At 45.9% G+C, this 20,861-nt stretch overlaps 2 protein-coding genes across 6 annotated transcripts in view; one reads left to right on the top strand and one right to left on the bottom strand.

Annotated features, from left to right (window-relative positions):
- The window catches only part of TUBGCP2 (tubulin gamma complex component 2), a 91,050-nt gene extending 85,263 nt beyond the window's left edge, over window positions 1-5,787 (bottom strand). Inside the window, exons 1-2 of one of the 3 annotated variants that reach the window (XM_084634492.1) lie at window positions 5,701-5,787; window positions 1,301-1,458 (exon numbers count right to left, since the gene is read on the bottom strand). In XM_084634492.1, coding sequence (XP_084490618.1) covers window positions 1,301-1,450 — 150 coding nt within the window. In that variant the 5' untranslated portion in view covers window positions 1,451-1,458; window positions 5,701-5,787. The other 2 variants (XM_084634491.1, XM_084634490.1) reach the window with 2 other exon arrangements.
- Window positions 5,788-5,849: 62 nt separating this feature from the next.
- On the top strand, window positions 5,850-19,150 carry ZNF511 (zinc finger protein 511). 3 transcript variants are annotated; one of them, XM_084634495.1, is made up of 6 exons: window positions 5,850-6,000; window positions 8,297-8,370; window positions 9,656-9,857; window positions 11,277-11,401; window positions 12,883-13,068; window positions 18,988-19,150. In XM_084634495.1, exons 1-6 carry the CDS (start codon window positions 5,860-5,862, stop codon window positions 19,055-19,057), a joined length of 798 nt encoding a protein of 265 aa, XP_084490621.1. In that variant the 5' UTR covers window positions 5,850-5,859; the 3' UTR covers window positions 19,058-19,150. The 3 variants fall into 3 exon arrangements, with proteins under 3 accessions (XP_084490621.1, XP_084490622.1, XP_084490620.1); XM_084634496.1 differs by having other exon boundaries at window positions 12,880-13,018; XM_084634494.1 differs by having other exon boundaries at window positions 12,880-13,068.
- The last annotated feature ends 1,711 nt before the right edge of the window (window positions 19,151-20,861 follow it).

Raw genomic sequence — 20,861 nt, 5'->3', positions numbered from 1 at the left:
AGTAGTGGTCTGTTTTGAGCACTATATCAAGAACTGGCCTACCCTGATGACAGTTTGTGAACAAAATCATGAAAAAATAGATGGCACTGTCACAGCCAAAGTCCTCAACATTGGGCTTAAGAGAAATGTTGAACACATGCTGAGTACCGTGAAGCCTATTTCGTAGCCCTGAACAAAGCGCAGGGAAATAGCTGTTTTATTACTGACTCTGTTGAAATTTGGAAAGAACTGAGTGAGATCCTAAAAAGAGAAATATGCAATGACAGAGTTAAATTACAAACATTAAAAAAATGAATGGGACAAGCACTATCTCCAGCTCATTTTCTTGTAAATATTCTCAATATTCGGTGCCAGGGTCAAACCTTAAATGCTGAAGAGGAGGAGTTGGCTATGACATGGACATCCAGCGATCATCCCTCCATAATGTGAACTATAATGAACTTCAGAGCTAAGGGTGAACCATTCAAGAAATCCAGAATACATAACATTGTTGTTCTAGTTAAACAAAACAATTTAAATGTCTGTCTGATGATGTTCTCCTCCTAATACAGCGTGGCAAGGAAATCCTCCAAATATTAATGATTAACCTGTTGAATTGAAGATAGTTCACCTCCTAATGACTTCACAACTACCTGCTTCAATTACCTTTTGTAAATGAAATAATCAAACAATCATTCATTTTCTGATATAGCTGTAAAACTAATCTGAAAAGTTTTCAAAATAAATCACTTTAAAAACATATAGTGTAACCTTCTAAAAATGAAACTACAACTTGGAGAGAGATGTAGAAACATATGTATTAAGGTTATAATAACCAACAAGAATAAATGCACTTTTATGTAGAAATCCATGATTAAATTGAATCTTCCTGACGAGTGATTTAGATCAAATCCACCCTGATATCAGCATGGCCTTTATTCTTTGTTCCTAGATGTATACATTACATGTCATTATTAAATAGTATATCATTTGATAGCGCTCATCTTACCAAGCAATCCAGATTGCTCTGCATCAGTGACCTGTCCTCTTCATTATTTACCACTCCCCCAATTTTTGTGTCATCTGCACACTTTATCAGTGATGATTTTATATTTTCTTCCAGGTCATTGATAAAAATGTTAAATAGCATAGGGCCAATAATGATCCCTGTGAGCCCGCACAAGACACAACCCTGTTGGATGACAATTCCCTGTTTATGGTTACACTTTGAGACCTGTCACCTAGTCACACTCCAATTAAGAAAAAAATGCATTTCAATCATCACTGCAGCCTAGCAGCGAGTAAACCCAAATTAACTCACCTTAGCACTGTGTGCAGAGACAGTTGTGGTAACATAAGGGGTTCGGTTCTTTTGCAGAAGATCTATGTACACTTCAGCTCCTTCCTCTCTATGAACACGTAGCAGGCTTAACAGCTCATTGACATCATGGTGAATGCGGAATTCACTCATGCTTCCACCTAGGGTTACAGATTTCACAGTACACTGAATGCAAAACACAACAGATGATCCTTACCACTAAAATTCAAAGCTAATCAACAAGGGTAAAAAAGTTCAAAATTGCCTTAGTGGCCTAGGAGACCAAGTCTCATTTTCAAAAATGACTTTGGCACTTCAGAGCTTAAATTTCCTTGAAAGTTAATGTAATTTAGACTCTTCAGTACCTAAATCATTTTTGAAATTGGGACTTAGAGCTTGTTTACACATGGCTATGACTACACTACAGAACTTAGCGCTGCTAGTGCAGAGGCTCGTAGTTATGTCAGCAGGAGAAGCTCTCCCACCGACATAGCGCTGTCCACACCGGAGCTTAGGTCGGTTTAATTTACATCACTCAACGGGGTGGTTTATTCACACTCCTGAACGACATAACTTATACCAACTTAAGCTGCAGTGTGTACATAGCCAGGGAGTTGTGCAGAAATAACAGTTTTTGCATAACTCTATGTGTGGACGCTTTTTCTGGAATAATAGTGCTTTATTCCTCTTTAGTTCAATCCACTTTTAAATTGTATTAAACTAAACAGGAACAAGGCACACACATTCTTGAATAAGTGTGTCCACCCATAGCTGTCCCTGAATAGTTCCATGTATAAACAATAGTTCCTAAGCCCCTTAGGCACTTTTGAAACTTTTACCCCACAGCTTTGTAGTATGCAGAGTACAGGCTCTACTCCGCAGAGGTTAAATTTGAAGGTGCTGCTGCAGGCTTCTGAAGGCTGGATTAATTATACTTACATCAAAATAAAAAAATCCTTTGGAATTCACACCTTGTTATTTTTATGCAAGTATGAGTTTGGTCAGTGATTTCGGAATAACTGTCCATATACAGACTTGTACCAAAATCACAAAAGATGTGACTTAAAACTGAGTTAGGCCTTGTCTATCTGAGGGAAATTGACCAGGATAGCTATTTCAGAAAAATTATGCCAGTATAATTTAGCTTTGTGTAAACAGATATGTGGACACAGTTGGCAACGGGCTTTGTTGCAAGGATAGGTTCCTGGGTTAGCGGTTCTGCTGTGTGGTTGCTGGTGAGAATTTGCTTCAGGTTGGGGGGCTGTCTGTCCATTAACCCAGGAACCTATCCTTGCAACAAAGCCCGTTGCCAACTGTGTCCACATATCTGTTTACACAAAGCTAAATTATACTGGCATAATTTTTCTGAAATAGCTATCCTGGTCAATTTCCCTCAGATAGACAAGGTATGTCCACATACCTATTCAGGGGACACCATCATAGGGCCTAATCACATCAGCCACACTATCAGAGGCTCATTCACCTGCACATCTACAAATGTGATATATGCCATCATGTGCCAGCAATGCCCTTCTGCCATGTACACTGGCCAAACCGGACAGTCTCTACGTAAAAGAATAAATGGACACAAATCAGACATCAAGAATTATAACATTCAAAAACCAGTAGGAAAACACTTCAATCTCTCTGGTTACTCAATTACAGACCTAAAAGTGGCAATTCTTCAACAAAAAAACTTCAAAACCAGACTCCAACGAGAGACTGCTGAATTGGAATTAATTTGCAAACTGGACACCATTAACTGAGGCTTGAATAAAGACTGGGAGTCGATGGGTCATTACACAAAGTAAAACTATTTCCCCTTGTTTATTTCCCCTCCTACTGTCCTTGTCAACTGCTGGAAATGGCCCACCTTGATTATCACTACAAAAGGCTCCCTCCCCCCACTCTCCTGCTGGTAATAGCTCACCTTAAGTGATCACTCTTGTTACAGTGTGTATGGTAACACCCACTGTTTCATGTTCTCTATGTATATAAATCTCCCCACTGTATTTTCCACTGAATGCATCTGATGAAGTGAGCTGTAGCTCACGAAAGCTTATGCTCAAATAAATTTGTTAGTCTCTATGGTGCCACAAGTACTCCTTTTCTTTTTGCAAATACAGACTAACACGGCTGCTACTCTGAAACCTGTTATTCTGAAATAGTGACAGTAGCCAATTTCTACATGTAGACTAGCTGTTATTGATTACAGTGGAAAAGCTAGAGAAAGAAAAGTATTTCCTTTCCTTTGCCTCTCAGCCTCTGCCTACTTTGTCTCTTCATCTGATGACCAGATCTCTAAGCTCCCCATTAGTTACACTGACTCAACCATAAAGTATGCTTGGGGAGACAGTCTCCCATTGAAGGGGGAGGAAGCCCTCTAGAGGCTAAATGGCAGGAAGGCAGCTAACCATCAGTTTACACTAGCAAGTCTGCATGTCAAATAGGAAACATCTTGACCAAAGACACAAAACTGAAAAGCCCCGTTAAGCAGGAAATGGTATTTAAATAATGGGCATATACTGAACAGCTGAATACTGGCAACAAGATACAAAGGTGATGGGCATGGTACAGAGACACAGATTTGATTACAAAGAGCAAAATGCTCCAAGATCTGCAGGGTCTTTCTCTAAACCAATATTCTGCTCTACATATATGCTTGGATCGCAGAGTGAGGTCTTGTCTAGACTAGGGTTTGGAAGTTTTTAACTAACACATGTTAATAACCCAAACATCTTCCAAATCCAAATCTAGAAAAGCTCTGGGAGAAAAGAGTAGCACAGCAGATCTTCTCATCTTTAGAGAGTCAAGGGTAAAAATGTGTCCAGTTTCTACTTATTACAGTTCCACACATTTTCTTGCAACTTCAAATATAGTAACAACTAATGGGAAAGAGATAACTGAATCCTCACACAGTTATTCTGAAATTAGCATAATTTTTTAATATACTTAGCTAACCTCACTGGGAATGTCAATCAAACCCACCCACTCAAGAAAGTAACATACTAACAGTAAATCTGTGGGAAAATAAGACTGAGGGGAACCTGGTGGATTTATTTCACAACAGGATTTGACCTGTAAAGAAAACAGAAATACATCTGGAGTTTTGGCGAGGAGGAAACAGCGACTGATTTTGACTTATTGTCAGTAGATATCCTTACATACCAGCATAAATTAGACAGTACAGGACCAGGCAAAGAGAAGATGAAAGGAGCAGAGAGAGAGAGAGACTGCATAAAAACAAAAGATGATACTTCAGCTAATAATTTTAAAAGATCCAAATAAAATCCAGACAGAGAACAAACTCTTAGAATAATGGGACCAAAGGTCCTGTCACATTAATTCAGATTAAGGTAAGTGAGGTAATAATGTGCACTAGTTTGGTGGGAAAGATATTCCCACAGAATTAGAGCTAACTTTGATCCCTGCAGGCAGTAGTGGGGCTCCTCCATAACCAAGAGCAGTGACACAACCAAAATGCTACAGCCAGGGGGGCTAGAAATCACCTGGTATACAAACTAAGCAGGGAGCGCCTCTCTCTATTGGGTGAGCCCCGTGCCTGAACCTCTAAAGGAAATCTCTGGTCAAGAAAGCCTTTCTACACCTCTGCACGGACACTACTGTCATGCACCTGCTCGCCCCAGAAGATACGGTAATAAACAAATCAAAGACCAACAAGAACCCAAGCGGGCGTAGGGCCAGAGACCCCCCGAGTCGTAATGTTGCTATTGGTTTCGGCGGGAGGTCAGATCCCCTTGGGGATCAGTGCCACCGCGCAGAGCCAGCTCCCCATGCCCGCCGCGTTGCTACGACGGAAACGGCTACCCCAGGCCAGCCGTTGCTGTGGGGTCCCCAACCGAGGCCCAGGTTCCCGCTCACCCCCTAGCGCCGGCGACAATCGCTCTGCAGCCTGCCTTGCGCTGAGGGCCGCGGGGAGGGGCGTATGGGACAAGGCCGAGCTCCCAGCCCTCATGCGTCCCACCGCCCGCGCCCGCTTCGCTGGAAAGCGGGTACCTTGTGCCGGGGCTGAGCCGCTCCCGCCGCCGCCGCGCGTTGGGAGGGGAGGCGGCGCGCGCGGAGAAGGCCCCACGTCGATAGGCCGGTAGGTGGCGCTCCGGGACGCGCGCCCAGTGGGAGAGGGGAGAGCCAGGGGCTAGTCAGGAATTCCCACCGCAGCCGTTAACGGTAACCAGCAGCACGCCTCCGGCGGCCAAGCTGCGCGCGGGGAAGAGGTGCACAGGCTCCGATTGGCCGACGCGGTAACGGCAGCATCCCTGGAGCCAATCAGAGAACAGTGTCGGGACCTGTCATTTCAGGGCACCTCTGTCCCTGTTTCCCCACGCTGCCTAGCTCGCTGAGGAACCGCGGCAGCGGGGTGGTCTGGAAGTCTCCTCACTAACCGCAGCCCCGGATCGCTCCCAGGCCTCACGATACCCGACCCACTCCGATGTGACCTGGAAGTACCCGCCGACCCGGAAGTGATCTGCTCTTTCCCCGCGCCCCAAAAAGATGGCGGTCGGGTGAGCGCGTCCTGTTCGCGGAGACACCGCTTCGACAGGATGCTGCTGCCGCCGGAGCTCAGCGTCTCACTGCGAGTGGAGCGGCCGCTGCTGCCCGTCCGGCCCCGCACCCCGCCGCGGGCCCCCTTCTGCTTCTCCCCCAGCCGCCTCCGCTTCCATCGCCAGCACGAGTTCTTTGAGGTAAGGGCCTTGGCTGCGACTACAGCTCCCGGCAGCCCTCGCGTGGCCTCCGGCCTGTTACCCGCGGGGCAGGCTGGGAAATGCAGTCCTAGCGGAGAGGGCACCTGTGCGCCCGACGGCACCAGCTGGGCCGAGCAGCAGCGAGCTCTGTTCTCGGTGCTTCCCCCCGCCCCAGAGTTCCTCCGACCCAGTGCCCGGGGGCTGTCCCTGCCCTCGAGAGACACCTGCTCCAGTGCCGCCGGAGCACAAATCACCAACTGGATCCAGCCGAGACTCTCTTTGGGCGTCCTGTGTGTTTCGGTTTGACTGAGCTGTGAATCCCCGCTGTGCCCCTACCCGCGCCTCACCTCTGCTCGCTCTTCACGCTGTTCTGCCCCCCGCAGGCAGGCAAGCAGAGCAGGCCGCCCAAGAGAGGCTCAACTTTTCTAGACTGCTGGAGCTTCTCACGTCATTGCCAGACTGGCCCCAGCCGCAGCCAAAATCCCATTCCCCCCAAATCAGGAGTGTTAACACTATGCTCCTGTTGAACAGCGGGAGCGTTTCATGTAGTCCTGTGACTCAGGACCTGTGGTTATAGGAAAATTGCCCGAACTTGAGAGACTTGCTGTAAGCCTATCCTACTGGTGGCAGGAGTCAGTCCAGCCCAGCAACCTCCAGGGATGAGTCCCTCATGTGGTCTAGCTGGGGAATGTTTTGGGTTAAATCTCCCTCATCCCTGATGTGCTGAGCACTGCTGATGGCCAGGGTCTTCAGGCTCCTGGACGTGGATCGTATGTGTCTGCACTGCTAGACTACATGACATAGTTTTATGCAGATACTCATGTCTCTAGCCCATTTGGTTGCAAAAAATGTCTTTTAGTGCAAAGCAAACTAAGGTGAGCCTAAGTCTGCAGACAGATGGCTGCAGTACCTCTGCTGCTGTTCAGAGCTGTGTAAGTAGCAATGACAGTCAGGAATCCTGTCTGTGTTGTGCAGCTCTCAGGAAATGTCCGAGCAGCAGCAGAGACAAGCACTAGAGTTCGTCACAGAGGTTGAGGACCAAGTTTGAAACCAGTTAGAACCAGGAGCAGAACTGTGCAGACTCGTCGTCCACCACCACCACCACTCTTCATCACAGCACCTCAAAGGCCCTACGTTGTGAGGGTGGAACAACGGCCAGGTTGGGGTGAGAAGCACACAAGTGGGCCTCAAATATATAAGCCTTCTGTTAGCAGATAAAAAAGCTAGAGCCCTCTAGCATGGCCAAGGACAACACACTGGAAGGAGTTACAACCCTCCCCTTTCCCAGCATCTAGAGTGGGTTTGTCTTCTTTCACCTGGATAGTGAGGCCCCTGCCTTTGGTTACAGACTCTGGCACTGTTAACTGAGTTTGTAACTAGTTAATGGCATGACTGGCAGCTCACTGTGTTGCTTAGGCTGACACATGGCTGTCTCACTGTAACTAATTCAGCAGTTTTGTCAGTCTTCCGTCCTCCCAACTTTCTGTGATATGATGTCTGAAGGTAATGTTCTCTGTGTTAGTGGTGCCTGTCAGGGCACTCTATCACCTGGTGAGGCACTGTGGGAGAACTGCTGAGTCTATTACAGAACGCTCTGGTATGCAGCTAAGGCAACATGATACGTGCAGATGTGTGAATGTGATTGTAATGGCAGAAAAGAAGCTGTATGGAAACAGATTCACAAGTAAAATGGTTCAAAGTGACTGTCGTCTTTGAAAGCTGCAGTGGACTGTGTCCCTTTTTTTATTTAATTTTTTATAAAGAAAAAAACTGAAACCAGTCCATGATAGCAGCACATTTGTTGCTGTGCTGCCTGATTTAGCCACTTGGAACTTCTCAGTCATGGCACAAATAAAACTCTTGACTCCTGCTCCAGAAGCACAGCCCATTTCTACTAGAGCTATAGAAGAATCCCCTTTGGATGTGTGATCCTTTGCAAACATTATACTCATGAGTTAGTCTCGGTGACCTTGAGTGTCTCTAGAATTATATCCTCGGTTGTTAGCAACAAAGCAGCTCATAGTAACAGTAAAGGACACTGGTACTTGTGTGTACGTAAACCCAGGGGCTCTATTGAGTATGCCAAGTTGCACTTTTAATTGTGGTCTATAAGCTGAGTTTAGCAAAGTGGATCAAGGATAACATATTGACCTAAGAGTCGAGTTCACAGTAACATGTATTCTCATTCTTAACTCTGTTTTAACAGAGTTACTTGTTGGGAATAAAAATAATTTCCAATTTGCTTTTTGAACACACATTGCTGTAACATACCTATAATCGCTATTCCCTGTTCCAGGATGGAGACATACATAGACACTTGTATCTCCAAGATATCTTAACAAATGTTACTGAAGTGACCGAAAGATCCAAGTAAGTGATGTCGTTCAGACAAATTCTGTTGTGGGTCCTGTAACAAAAATGCATTTGATTGATTTTTGACCCTCCCTCTAACTACCAGGTTGTGGTCCATGCTGTCTGTCAGTGTTGAATATATCTGGCTCAGACTGGATTCATTAAGAATAAACAAATGTTGAATAATTATGGAGTACTTTCAATCATTCCTAGTACCAGAGCAAAGTAAACTGATTCCCCTTTGTTATTTCTTGACAAAGAGAGGTCTCTTGATGGATGGTACGGTTTTTTTTTTTGTTTATTGCATCTTCAGATAAGCTTTGGCTCCTGTTTCCTTAAGAGGAATATTTCTCTTTACACCAGTCCAAAAACGTCAGCATAAGTCATTGGAGTTGGGTCTTATCTGTCTGAGTTATACAGACACTAGACAGGGATGTCTTCAGTCTCTATTTTTTTGCACTAACCATGGAGATGGAGAGGAAGGAAGGAAGACATCACAAAGTGCCTTAAAGGTGGATGATGTGATAGTTATTGAACCTGAAGTTTTCCATATAGTTATTGAAAGAAATTCAGGTTTTGAGGAAGTGTCTGGCTTTAAAATGATGTTAAATCTGAAATGTTGGTTATCTCTTTGCCAGATCTGGAGAAATCATCCCTTCAGAAAACATGGGTGTAAATGGGCAATGCATTCCTGAAGATACCTGGGAATTTAAATCTCAGCTAACCTAGAAGATCTGAGCAAATTACATGATAGATCATTACTGCAGTCAACTAAAAAATATTTGGAGTTCAGGGGAAAATATGCAGTTGTTTGGTCAGGGAGAATAACCTGGTCAAAATGAACACATTGCCCAAGATCTTCATCCAGTTTTTTCTGGGATGATTACTGAATATTTTGAAACTAGAAGATACCTAGAGAACAAACTGAAAGTGAATGTAGCTATTTCATAGAGATCTACTGGGATTTTGTAATATAATAGCTCATACTGCTGCTCAGTATTAATTCATTCCGTAATTTATCGTAAGTTCAGCTCTGTATGTATGACCCACAGATTCTAGCTGTGAGTTAGGTAAAAGAAGTTTGAGCCACAAATATGAGTTCCTAATTACAAAATCCTCACAAACTACTTCTATTGTGTCTCCAGTTTAATAGCGCTCATCTTCTCCTGTGTCGAGTAGATATTAATGAAAACTGCCATAATGTAGAGATTTTATTTAGATGTATGCAGAAGAACTGAGCCATATGCTCTGGGTGGCCTTGACTTAACCTAAAAATACAAATGTTTTCATCGCTTCCTTCTAGGGTGTCAGAATTCTGTTGTCATATTGTTGGGTGCTGCCAGGTCTTTGATACCTTAGAGGGTTATGAACATCACTACAACACACTGCACAGGAACATGTGCTCTTTCTGCAAACGCTCTTTCCCCTCTGGGCATCTGTTGGATACTCACATCCTAGAGTGGCATGACTCTCTCTTCCAGATAATGGCAGAGAAGCAAAATATGGTGAGTTGCAAGCAAAGATTTCCTTGTGTATCCAGCACGTGATAAATTTCTAGTAAAAATCCCCCCTGCACAGTAAACTTGCTACGCCCTCTTCCCCAACTCATTTTTGGGTCAGGACCCCTACAATTACAAGACTGTGAAATTTCAGATTTAAATAGCGGAAATCCTAAAATTTACTATATTTTAAAATGTTATGACCATGAAATTGATCAAAATGGACTGTATATTTGGTATGGTCCTAGTTACAGACAGAGTACAAGACACAAGTTGATTCATGCAAAAGGAAAACAATAATATTCTTTGCAGTCTCTAGTGCCTTCTGTCCAAGGATCTCTAAGCACTACATGTGCTTTATGTCTCATAATGTCCAGTGATTTAAGAATGTATTATTCTTGTTTTTCTGATGGAGAAACTTTGGCTATCGGCGAGGAAGAGACTTTCCCATGGTCACACACAGTGCCAGGAGTAGAACCCAGATCTCCTGCATGTAGGACTAGCCATCCTTTCTCCTTTGCTTATTGTAAAAATGAGAATTGGTGGATAAACACAAGTGTGTAAGTCTGACTTGAGCTAACTTCTCCCTAGGATAATAGTACCTAAAGTGAAGACAGGAAAGAAACAAGGGAAATGGTTTTCTTGTCAAACAGGCTCTGTCCTGCTTGTGCAGTGCTGGAGTAGTCGGTTTGCCCATCTGTGGAATTGGAATAGTTAACTGGTTTAATCAAACTTTGCTAATATTTAAGCATCCTGAGTTCAGTCAGCAGATAATTCTCTCTTCTGTCCTCTGTAAACTACACATTTTTATCAAGGAGGTTTCCTGCTGCCACCATTTGCAGGTACTTGCCAGTATTGGACTTCCCAGGAGTTTTGCTTGATGGGCCTTAGCAGTTTGGACTTTGCTTCATACACAGGCAGTCAAGAAACCATGTGCAAGGGGTGGCAGAAAATGAACAATATTTTCCTAATATCCGAGATGGAAGTAGTTTCCCAACAAGTTAAACTAGTGAAACAATCTCAGCGCACCCATGTAACTTGGAGATTGTAATGTGTGAATTCTATTGGTTTTCATAGGTTTTTAAGGCTAAAAGGAACCATACAATCGTATGGTCTTAATAATAACACAGGCCATAAAATATACTTCACCCAGTGGCTCCTGTGGTAGAGGGAAAAGTCATTTCCTCCTTGCATAAACAAAAGCTGGAGAGCCCAATAGTTTGTGATTGGACTAAATCACTTTTCAGAGAGAATCCAGTAGATGATGATGATGATACATCTTTAGAATTGTGTATCAATGTGGAAGTGCCACGTAAACATCTTGCCTTGCCTTGCCTTGCCTTGGAGAAATTCTGTGAGAGTAACTCCCATCTTGCTTATACTGCATGAGTTTTAGAATTACCTTTCCCTCTTCTTGCTTTTTAGTATCAGTGTTTGGTAGAAGGCTGTGCAGAGAAGTTCAAGAGCAGCAAAGACAGAAAAGATCACTTAGTCAAAGTTCATCTTTATCCTTCTGATTTTCGATTTGATAAACCAAAAAAAGCTAAAAGGTAAGTGCCAAATATACTGACAAAGCAAGAATTTATCCTTCTGTGTGCTGAGGACTGGTCCTCAGAAGCAGAGAACACCTGAAAATCCAGCAACCTCATGCTTCTCTGGGCTTAGTCAGTAGCACTTCATATTTACACAAGCTAGTGTCAGATTCCAGAGCTCCTGCATTCCCTTCCCATAATTGCACTAGTTTATTTCTGGCCTCTTGTGTATAACATGTTTACTGAGTGCAAAAATGTTACAGCATAGCATGTGAATTCATGAGCCAAGGAATACTGGACTTCAGGTCCTTCCAACAGGGATGACTTGCCCACATCACATGCGTGAAAGGGGTGCTAAAAAGACATTTGCTCACTCCTCACCCGTGAACCAATGAGTCCTCCCCATTTTGCCCAGCCCCCTGCTTCCCTTGCACTCTCCCTGAAGTACAGAGAGCCGAGCTGCAATCCCAGCAGCACCTGCTCTGCTCCGAAGGGTGCACTCTGTTCCCTTTTCTGAGTGAGTGCAGGGCTGAAGGGCAAACAATCTCCATTGTGACAGCAGTGGCAGGAAAAGGCCTGCCAAGCTGTGTCAAGTGCAGGGATCCATCCCCAGAATGGGTGCATGGGCCTGGAGAGCCCAACACATGCTCAGGAATTCTATCCCAGATGGAGGAGCCTGGCAAGTCAACCAGAGGGTACCAGTGACCCTGCACAAGTAAGGGCCAGAGCCATTCCGTCCCAGTTCACGCTATCTGTGGGTTAGGGTGCTGCCCACAGCCAGACGACACCGGTCCCTCGCCTCTTCTGCAGCACTCTCTATTCTGGCGTGGGCCGAGGGATGTGCTGGCCACTGCTTCCCGCAGCCCCCATTGGCCTGGAGTGGCAAACCGCAGCCGGTGGGAGCTGCGATTGGCTGAACCTGTGGACGCAGCAGGTAAACAAACCGGCCCAGCCCACCAGGGGGCTTACCCTGATCGGCTGCATGCCAAAGGTTGCCGATCCCTGGCTTAGAACTTGGAAAGGAAGTGAACTGCTGATTGTAGAAAGTGTCTTTCTTAGCCATGGGTCAGGCACCAACATTCATCTCTTTGGAGCATGACGCCCTAAGCTATGGAAGGAAGGAAACTCATTGGCCCTGCTCAGCCAGATGTATCCAGTTATGCTTTATGGGTATAAGAAAGAAGCTTGTGGTGAAGCCCATGTACTGTAATGCAGTAGTTCTGACTCTCCACTCTGAAGACCCCCTTGTAAGAGAGTTCCTCCTGTGAGACAGCTTCCCCTCTAGAACTGCAGTGCTCTGCTTGCTTGAACATTTTACAGGCCACCAAGAGTGATCAAGGACACTCACTGCCTTCTGCTAGCCCCCCTCTGACTCTCCTGAGTCTATTTTACTTAATTTGTTTTGTAACCTCCTGATCAAATGACCTTGGGCCCTTGATCCTTGGCTGACTAGGAGACAGTTGGCAGTTCCTGAAAGGAGGGTTTTGTTTCTGCAGCAGCACTAAGCACAGTAAGCCTCCCTCTAAGCTGGATGTGAGCATGCCAATGGATGTGAATGTGGAGACTTATGAGCAGTTGCAAGTGGATTCCATGGAAATCTGTCCCAGTGAGAGCATGGAGAATCCCACCCAGCCTGTGAGTGGCCCAATTTCATCACTGCAGGAGAAAAAGCTCTATAAATCCAGGTCTGTTTTCCTTTATGTACACTCTTTGCAGCAGGGACTGGGTCTTCATATGTGCTGGGGCAGTACCTTGCGCAATAGGGCCCTGACCTTAACTGGAGCCTTTGGATGCTCTTGTGATATATTGCGAAGTAATACCTTTAAGTGTTCATCCCAAGTGAGGGGTGAGCCTTCTAAATACACATTTATGCACAAAGCTTAGCACTTGTGAAAAGTAAACATGACTTTTAATTGATGTTTGCAAAGAGCTTTGAAGAAAAAAGCAAATTCTAAGTGTTTATTTGCAGTTTACTAGGATTAAACTGCTGTTTCTGTACTTAACAGGTGGCAGCTGCAAATTTAATGCATTGTGCATTGATAGTGATTCATTTCTTTGATTCTTGCGGTCATAACTGAGAATCTTTGCAGTAACAGAGAAGTGTAATGAATGAGAAGCACACACTCACCCAAGGAAATGCCCTCAAATTCACCTTTTTTAAATAATCAGCCAGCCTGGGGGACCCGGAAGGGGTGTAGTCTTCTCTTGAGTCTTACTTTGTAGGGTTACCATATTTGAACATTCAAAACAGAGGACACTCCACATTGGGGTGATCTCAGCCTCACCCACAGTCCACCCCCACTCTGCCCCAGGTCATGCCCCTCCCTGCTTGGCCTCGTCACCACAACCCTCCTCACCCCCGGCCTGCCATTGGCTTGCTGCATCCCTCCTCAGTCCCCCACCCACCGCTCGCCTTTTCCCACCTGCCACTCACCTCCTCACTCCCCTTCCAGAAACCCCCAGGCCCGCCCCGAGAATCCCTGCCTGCCACTGGCTCGCTGCTTGCCTCCTCACCCCTGCCCACCGCTGGCTCTGTCGCCGCTCGCCTCTTCAACCCCCACTGCCTGCTGCTGTCCTTTTCACCGCCCCCGCCTGCCGCTGGCTTGCCGCCTGCCTCCTCACCCTCCCTCCAGCCCGCAGCTGGCTCCCTCACTGCTCTTCTCTTCACCCTCCCCACCCGCCACTTGCCTCCTCGCCCACCCACCAGCCACTGGCTCGCTCGCCCCCACTCGCCTACTCACCCCTCCTGCCGCAGGTCCCTCGGCTCCTAGGATCGGGTCAGGGCTTGCAGGCACTGGCAGCGGGCAGAGAGCCCTCCACCCCCCGACCCAACCGTAGGAGCCAGAGGGACCTGCTGGATGCTTCCCGGGAGCCACCCCAGGTAAGTACCGCTGGGACCCCCCACCTTGCCCCCTGGGAGGTCCCTCTGGCTCTTAGGATCGGGGGGGGGGGGGGGGCAAGGGCTCTCTGTGTGTTGCCGGCGCCCGCAAGGCCCGCTCCGCAGCTCTGGCAGCTCCCATCTAGGGTTACCATACATCCCTGTTTTCCTGGACGTTTTTAGATATTTAAAAATTCCTCCCGGATGGCGATTTAAGAACTAAAAAGCCGGACATGTCTGGGAAAATACGGATATATGGTAACCCTATACTTAAGATCCAGCTAAAGCAAGTGGATTTGATTGTGTGCTGTACCTCCAGCAGGTGAGATGAGGTTGTGCAAAGGTGGCTCCAAATTCTGGGCTGCTCTGTGGATTGAAACTGCCATCAGTATAGTTGGAGCAGCCTCTGGTGTAACTGGGACTTGCAAGGGGCAGTGTAGAGCTAATTGTGGTTCCTGTACAACCCTTGTATGCTACTGCAGCAATGCACAGGAGCCAGGATGGGGGTCAAAACCTATAGCTTTTTATGTTTTCTTTTCTTTTAAATCTGAAGTTCATTATGTGTACCAATTTAAATTTATTATAAGTATTTTCTACATTTTCAAATATATTTCAATTACAACGCAGAATACAATGCTCACTTTTATATTATTATATTTTATTACAAATATTTGCAAATTGAAGCATGATGGGGGATAAGAATGTTTAACATATCTGGCAGATAAATACCTTGCAACGCTGGCTGCAACAGTGCCATGCGAATGCCTGTTCTTATTTTCAAGTGACATTGTAAATAAGTAGCAGGCAGCATTGTCTCCTGTAAATGAAAATAAACTTGTTTGTCTTACTTCTTGTTCAGCCAATCACTAGGACTGAGTGGGCTTGCAGGCTCTAAAGCAGGGTTGGGCAAACCTTTTGGGCCAAGGGCCACATCTGGGTGGGGAAATTGTATGCAGGGCTGGGGCAGGGGGTTGGGGTGTGGGAGGGGGTGTGGTGTGCAGGATCAGGCCCAGGGCAAGGGATTGGGGTAGAGGAGGGGTGTGGGGTGTATGAGGGGCCCCAGGGCAAGGGATTGGGGCAGAGGAGGGGTGTGGAGTGTATGAGGGGGCTCAGGGAAGGAAATTGGGGTGCAGGGTGCAGCAGGGGGCTCAGGGCAGGGAGTTGGGGTGCAGGAGTGATGCGAGGTGCAGGCAGGGAGTTGGGGGGGCAGGGTGCAGGAGGGGTTTGGGCTCCGGCCTGGTGCCGCTTACCTAAAGCGGCTCTGGGGTGGCAGTGGTGCGCACCGGGGCCAGGGCAGGCTTCCTTCCTGCCTGCCTGCCTGCCTTGGCCCTATGCGGCGCTGCTCCAGGATGCAGCTGGAACCATTTCCCTGCGCGACACCTGGAGGCGGGGGGGAAAGGGCTCTGCGTGCTGCCCTTGCCACACCTCTAGGTACCTACCCCGAAGCTCCCATTGGCCGCAGTTCCCTGTTCCCAGCCAATGGGAGCTGCGGGGGGCAGTGCCTGGAGGCAAGGGCAACACACGGAGCCCTCTGCCACACCTCCCCCAGGGGCCATGCAGGGACGTAGTGCCAGCCGCTTCTGAGAGCGACGCGGGGCCTGTGGCACCACGGGGGACAATCCCGCAGGCCGGATCCAAAGCCCTGACGGGATGGAGTTTGCCCACCCCTGCGCTAAAGTTTTACATTGTTTTGTTTTTGACTGCAGTTATGTAAATAAAAATAATTCTCCATTTGTAAGTTGCACTTTCATGATAAAGATATTGTACTACAGTACTTGTATGAGGTGAATTGAAAAATACTATTTCTTTTTTTTACAGTGCAGATATTTGTAATAAAGTGAGCACTGTACATTTTGTATTCTGAATAACTGAAAATAATATATTTGAAAATGTAGAAAAAAATCCAAAATATTTATAATAAATTTAAATTGGTATTCTATTATTGTTTAACAGTGTGATTTAAAACTGCAGTTAATCACAATTTTTTAACCAAGTTAATTTGTTTTGAGGTAATCACTTGAGTTAAAGTGATTAATTGACAGCCCTAATTGTTAGTAACACATGAGGTTTTTAAGTCTAAAATAATTCCTAGGATCTAATTCACTTGTCAGCATTTCTGCTGTTTTATTATTTGCATTTTCTCTCAAACCTAAGCTCGTCACTTTCACTTAACAAAAATTCCCCACCAGTTCTGCTGAGCTGGCCTGAGCACTCGTGGGAGCCCTAGTATAGACAAGGCTCTACTGGCCAGGCACATTTTTACCATTTTGTCCATTAATATGGTGAAAAAATTTAAATGAGATAGTGGAAAAATGGCTCTAGCTGCAGGAGACTTGCTAACACTGGTCCAGAAAAACAGGGTGAATATTTTTGTAAAATTCCCTAACTTGACTCAGGCCTCAGTCCCAGGCTTCAAGCCTTGCCTACCCATAATAATGGTAAAAATATCAAAGCCTACAAAAGGAGATTGCACCCCATTTAGCTATATTGCTTTTTAAACCAGTGAAGTTAAATCAGTGCAACTTTGTTGTGTAGACAGGGCCTAGCCACAGACTTTTCAGTCTCCTTTAAGATACAAATGTATAACTTCAAGCCTGTTGCATGCCTCATTAAACTTCACTTTACCAAAAAATCGAATTGGGGGGGAGTAGTGGTTTTCCAAGTTCTGCCACAAAATAAGGTCCTTATGCTTCAGATGCCAAAATAAGACACTGCTGACATTAAACTGTGTAGATGTTCAAAAAATGATAATGTGTGTTCTGTGGGGTTTGACTCCCTCTTGGTGAGGCTTGCCCTGCTAGCCTCTTGGGGCTTGGCTCCTTGATCTCAGAAGAGGGAGGAATAAGAGGAGGTATCCTTCAGATGTATCACACATGGTGCCAAAATGAGCTTGTGGAGATCTTCATAATGTGATATTCCCCCCCCCACCCCGCTTTGGGCAGTGAAATAGTTAAGTGTTGACATGTCAACTCAGATGCCTAACAATAGCTCACCAACTTGATGAGATGAACAGGGAAATTCAAACCTCACAGATGCTGTTTCAGATTGTTTGCAGGCAGACACCGCTGCATCTGTTAAAAACCCTTCAAAATGTGAACAGAATGTATCATTCGTAGATTCCAAAGTCAGAAGGGACCATTGTGATGATCTAGCCTGACCTCCTGTATGTCACAGGCCAGAGAACTTCCCCAAAATAATTCCCAGAGAAGATCTTTTAGAAAAACATCCAATCTTGCTTTAAAAATTGTCAGTGATGGAGAATCTATTGTGACCCTTTGTAAATTGTTCTAATGATTCATTACTCTCACCATTAAAAATTTATGCCTTTATTTTCAGTCTGAATTTGTCTAGCTTCAAATTCTAGCCTTTGGATCGTATTATATCTTTATCTGCTACATTGAAGAGTCCATAATTAAATATTTGCTCCCCATGTAGATACTTGTAGACTGTAATCAAGTCACTGCTTAACCATCTTTTTGTTACACTCAAGAAGCTTAATCTATTTAGCTTATCATTATAAGGGGACACAACAGTTTTCAAGTACATAAAAGGTTGTTACAAGGAGGAGAGAGAAAAATTGTTCTTAACCACTGAGGATAGGACAAGAAGTAATGGGCATAAATTCAAGCAAGGGAGGTTTAGGTTGGACATTAGGAAAAACTTCCTAACTGTCAGGGTGGTTAAGAACTGGAATAAATTGCCTGGGGAGATTGTGGAACCTTCATCGTTGGAGATTTTAAGAGCAGGTTAGACAAACACCTGTCAGGGATAGTCTAGATAATACATAGCCCTGCCGTGAGTGCAGGGAACTGGACTAAATGACCTCTTGAGGTCCTTTCCAGTCCTATGATTCTACAAGGTATGTTTTCTAATTCTTTAATCGTTCTATGGACTCTCTCCAATCTATCAATATCCTTCTTGAATTATGGGCACCAGAACTGGACACAGAATTACAGCAGCAGTTGCACCAGTGGCAAATACTGAGCTAAAATAACCTCTCTATTCCTACTTGAAATTCCCCTGTTTATGCATCTCAGGATCACATTAGCTTTTTGATCACAGTGTCACACTGGGAACTCATGTTCAGTTGATTATCTGCCATGACCTCCAAATCTTTGTGTCACTGCTTCCCAGGATAGGGTCCCCCATCCTGTAAGTATGGCCTACATTCTTTATTCAAAAATGTATACGTTTACATTTAACTGTATTAAAATGCATATTATTTGCTTGTGGACAGTTTACCAAGTGATCCATATAGCTCTGAATCAGTGACCTGTCCTCTTCGTTATTTACCACTCTCCCAATCTTTGTATCATTCGCAAACATTATCAGTCATGATTTTATGGTTTCTTCCAGGTCATTGATGAAGATGTTAAATAGCCTTCATAAGGGCTAGAGGGATTTTTAAAGAGTTTAGGGTGTGGAGAACTAAAGGGTTGCCAGGGAGAGGTAGAAGTATGCTGCATCCTCACAAACCCATCTGTCCCCATTCAAGTCCTGCCTTTACATTGCTGACTGTGTCCCTATGAAGCAGAACTTTTGCTAATGCGTACTCTGTTAAAGAGCAGTCATTGTCATTCCCTTTCAAACTAAATTGGTATCTTGTTAGGCATCTCAGCAAAGTGACCATTCCGGTTAAGTGTGCTTGCTCTGAGTGGCACATACATAAGTACAAAGAAACAAGACCTCAAGATTTTTGTATTAACAGGGTTTGTTTTTGTTGTAGAATCCCATCCACTGTTTGCTTCGGGCAGGGCGCCAGCCGAGGATTTAAAAGCATGAAGAAGAAAGTATGAAGGTCACTGCAGCAGGTTCACAAGGAATGACAAGTAAAGACAAGCAGAAAAGGCCTCACCCACTGAGGTTAATAAAAGATACAACTAATCATTCATGGGTTTGCTTGCTCCTCTTGGTTGAGCACAATCTGTGTGTTGAATCTGCTGTACGCTGAGGGCAGGGAAGGCTTGGGGTTGTCCATTGTGATCATGGATAATCCAACGCCAGCAATTTCTGCAGCAAAGGAAAAAGCAAGAGAGAATGAAGGAGGAGGGGATCTTGTGTTTGTAGATGTTTGAGTTCCATAAATACATGGAGAACGGTCACTTAACCAAAGGGCTGTATTTGTGTTTCCCTTCCCCGCTCCACCAAGGGCTTCTGTACTCCCTCCACCACTCACTCCTTTGTCCGGGGACGAGGTGGACAATGTGATAAAGGTGGTGGTATGCCAGCATTCCATCATAGTCAAAGTAGGAGCAAACACTCCCCTGCCTAAAAGGCTGTGGGGACATTGATGGGGGCCAGCTGGAGGATAACTGGGAGTCCATGGGCTCAGTCAAGTCTGGAGACCTCAGCCCCTGTCATGCTACAGGACAAGCTGTACCAATTCCTGGAAGACTTGCGAGGCTCCAGGAGGAAGGTGGTCTCCAGAAGTGGAGGGATCTCAATCTCCTCTTCCAGGGTGCCAGGGCCCTATCAGGGGAGAGTTAAGGGACCAAGGAGTGGTACTCCGCAGCCTACCAGTGAACTCACAGATTCCACAGTTCCCTGACACCTTTGGGATCAAGCACAGGTTGCAGGTGGTGCCGCTGCCCCCAATTAAACCAACTACCATTGCATCTCTGAATACAAGAGGCTGTAGGGTGAGTCTCTGCTGGTGCTAGGTACTCTCCTCGCTTTGGGGACGTGGGGTGGTACTCTGTGATCTTGCAGGAGACACACATAGATTCAGCTGCCAAAGCCAGCTGGTGGCGGGGGTAGGAGGGAACAGGATGTACTTCAACCACCTCACTACACTCTTGGATGGGGTGGCTACCCTGTTTTCCCCGGACTTATGGTTCAAGGTCATGCCAGGGTGCCAGCTGCACCTCTAGGTCTGCATGGAGGGGCTGACCCACAATCTTGTCAACATCTGTGCCCCGATACCAATCCCAAAGCGGGTGCAGTTGTATCAGTGGGCATCTGCCTTCCTTGGCACTTTGGATTCTCCTGGTCCTGGTGCCTGGTCCTGGGCAGGGATTTTAACAGCACCCTGGATGTACATGAGAGAAGTGCTAGGCCACAGTGGATATCCTCAGGGAGATCATTATGCCCTGGTAGATGTCTGGAGCAACCACCACTTGGATGACTCCACCTCCTTTTCCTGTGTCTGTTTGGAGGATACTCAGTCATGCCACGCCTGGCTGGACCGCATTGACGTTTCCTATTTTAACTCCTTGTGGGCCCACTCCTCCAGCATCAGGTTGGTCCTCTTCTTGGACCACCATGTGGTATCCGTGATGGTTTATTTGATGCCTGGGCAGCTGCGGCTAGCCTACTGGCATTTTAACAGCCTCCTGGAAGATGTGAGTTCTGTGGCATCCTTCCAAGAGTTCTGGCTGGCCTGACTGGGGGGAGAGGTGGTCGGATGTGGGGAAGGGACATACCCAGTTCTTCTGCCACGACTACATCGGGGGGGCCAGTCAGAGGAGGGATGTGGCGATTGAGCAGTTGGAGTGAAAGGTTTTGGAGCCGGAGAGGTGCCTGGCCACTCACCCTGGGGATCCATCCTGCTGCAGGTAGTGTCAGGAGAAACGGGATGAAGTCTGGGCCCTTGATGACCAT

The sequence above is a fragment of the Lepidochelys olivacea genome, assembly GCF_965140295.1.
Source record: "Lepidochelys olivacea isolate rLepOli2 genome assembly, chromosome: 7".
NCBI lineage: Eukaryota > Metazoa > Chordata > Testudines > Cheloniidae > Lepidochelys > Lepidochelys olivacea.
Note: the sequence above shows the minus strand (reverse complement) of the source record. Positions and strands in the feature narration are given on the sequence as shown.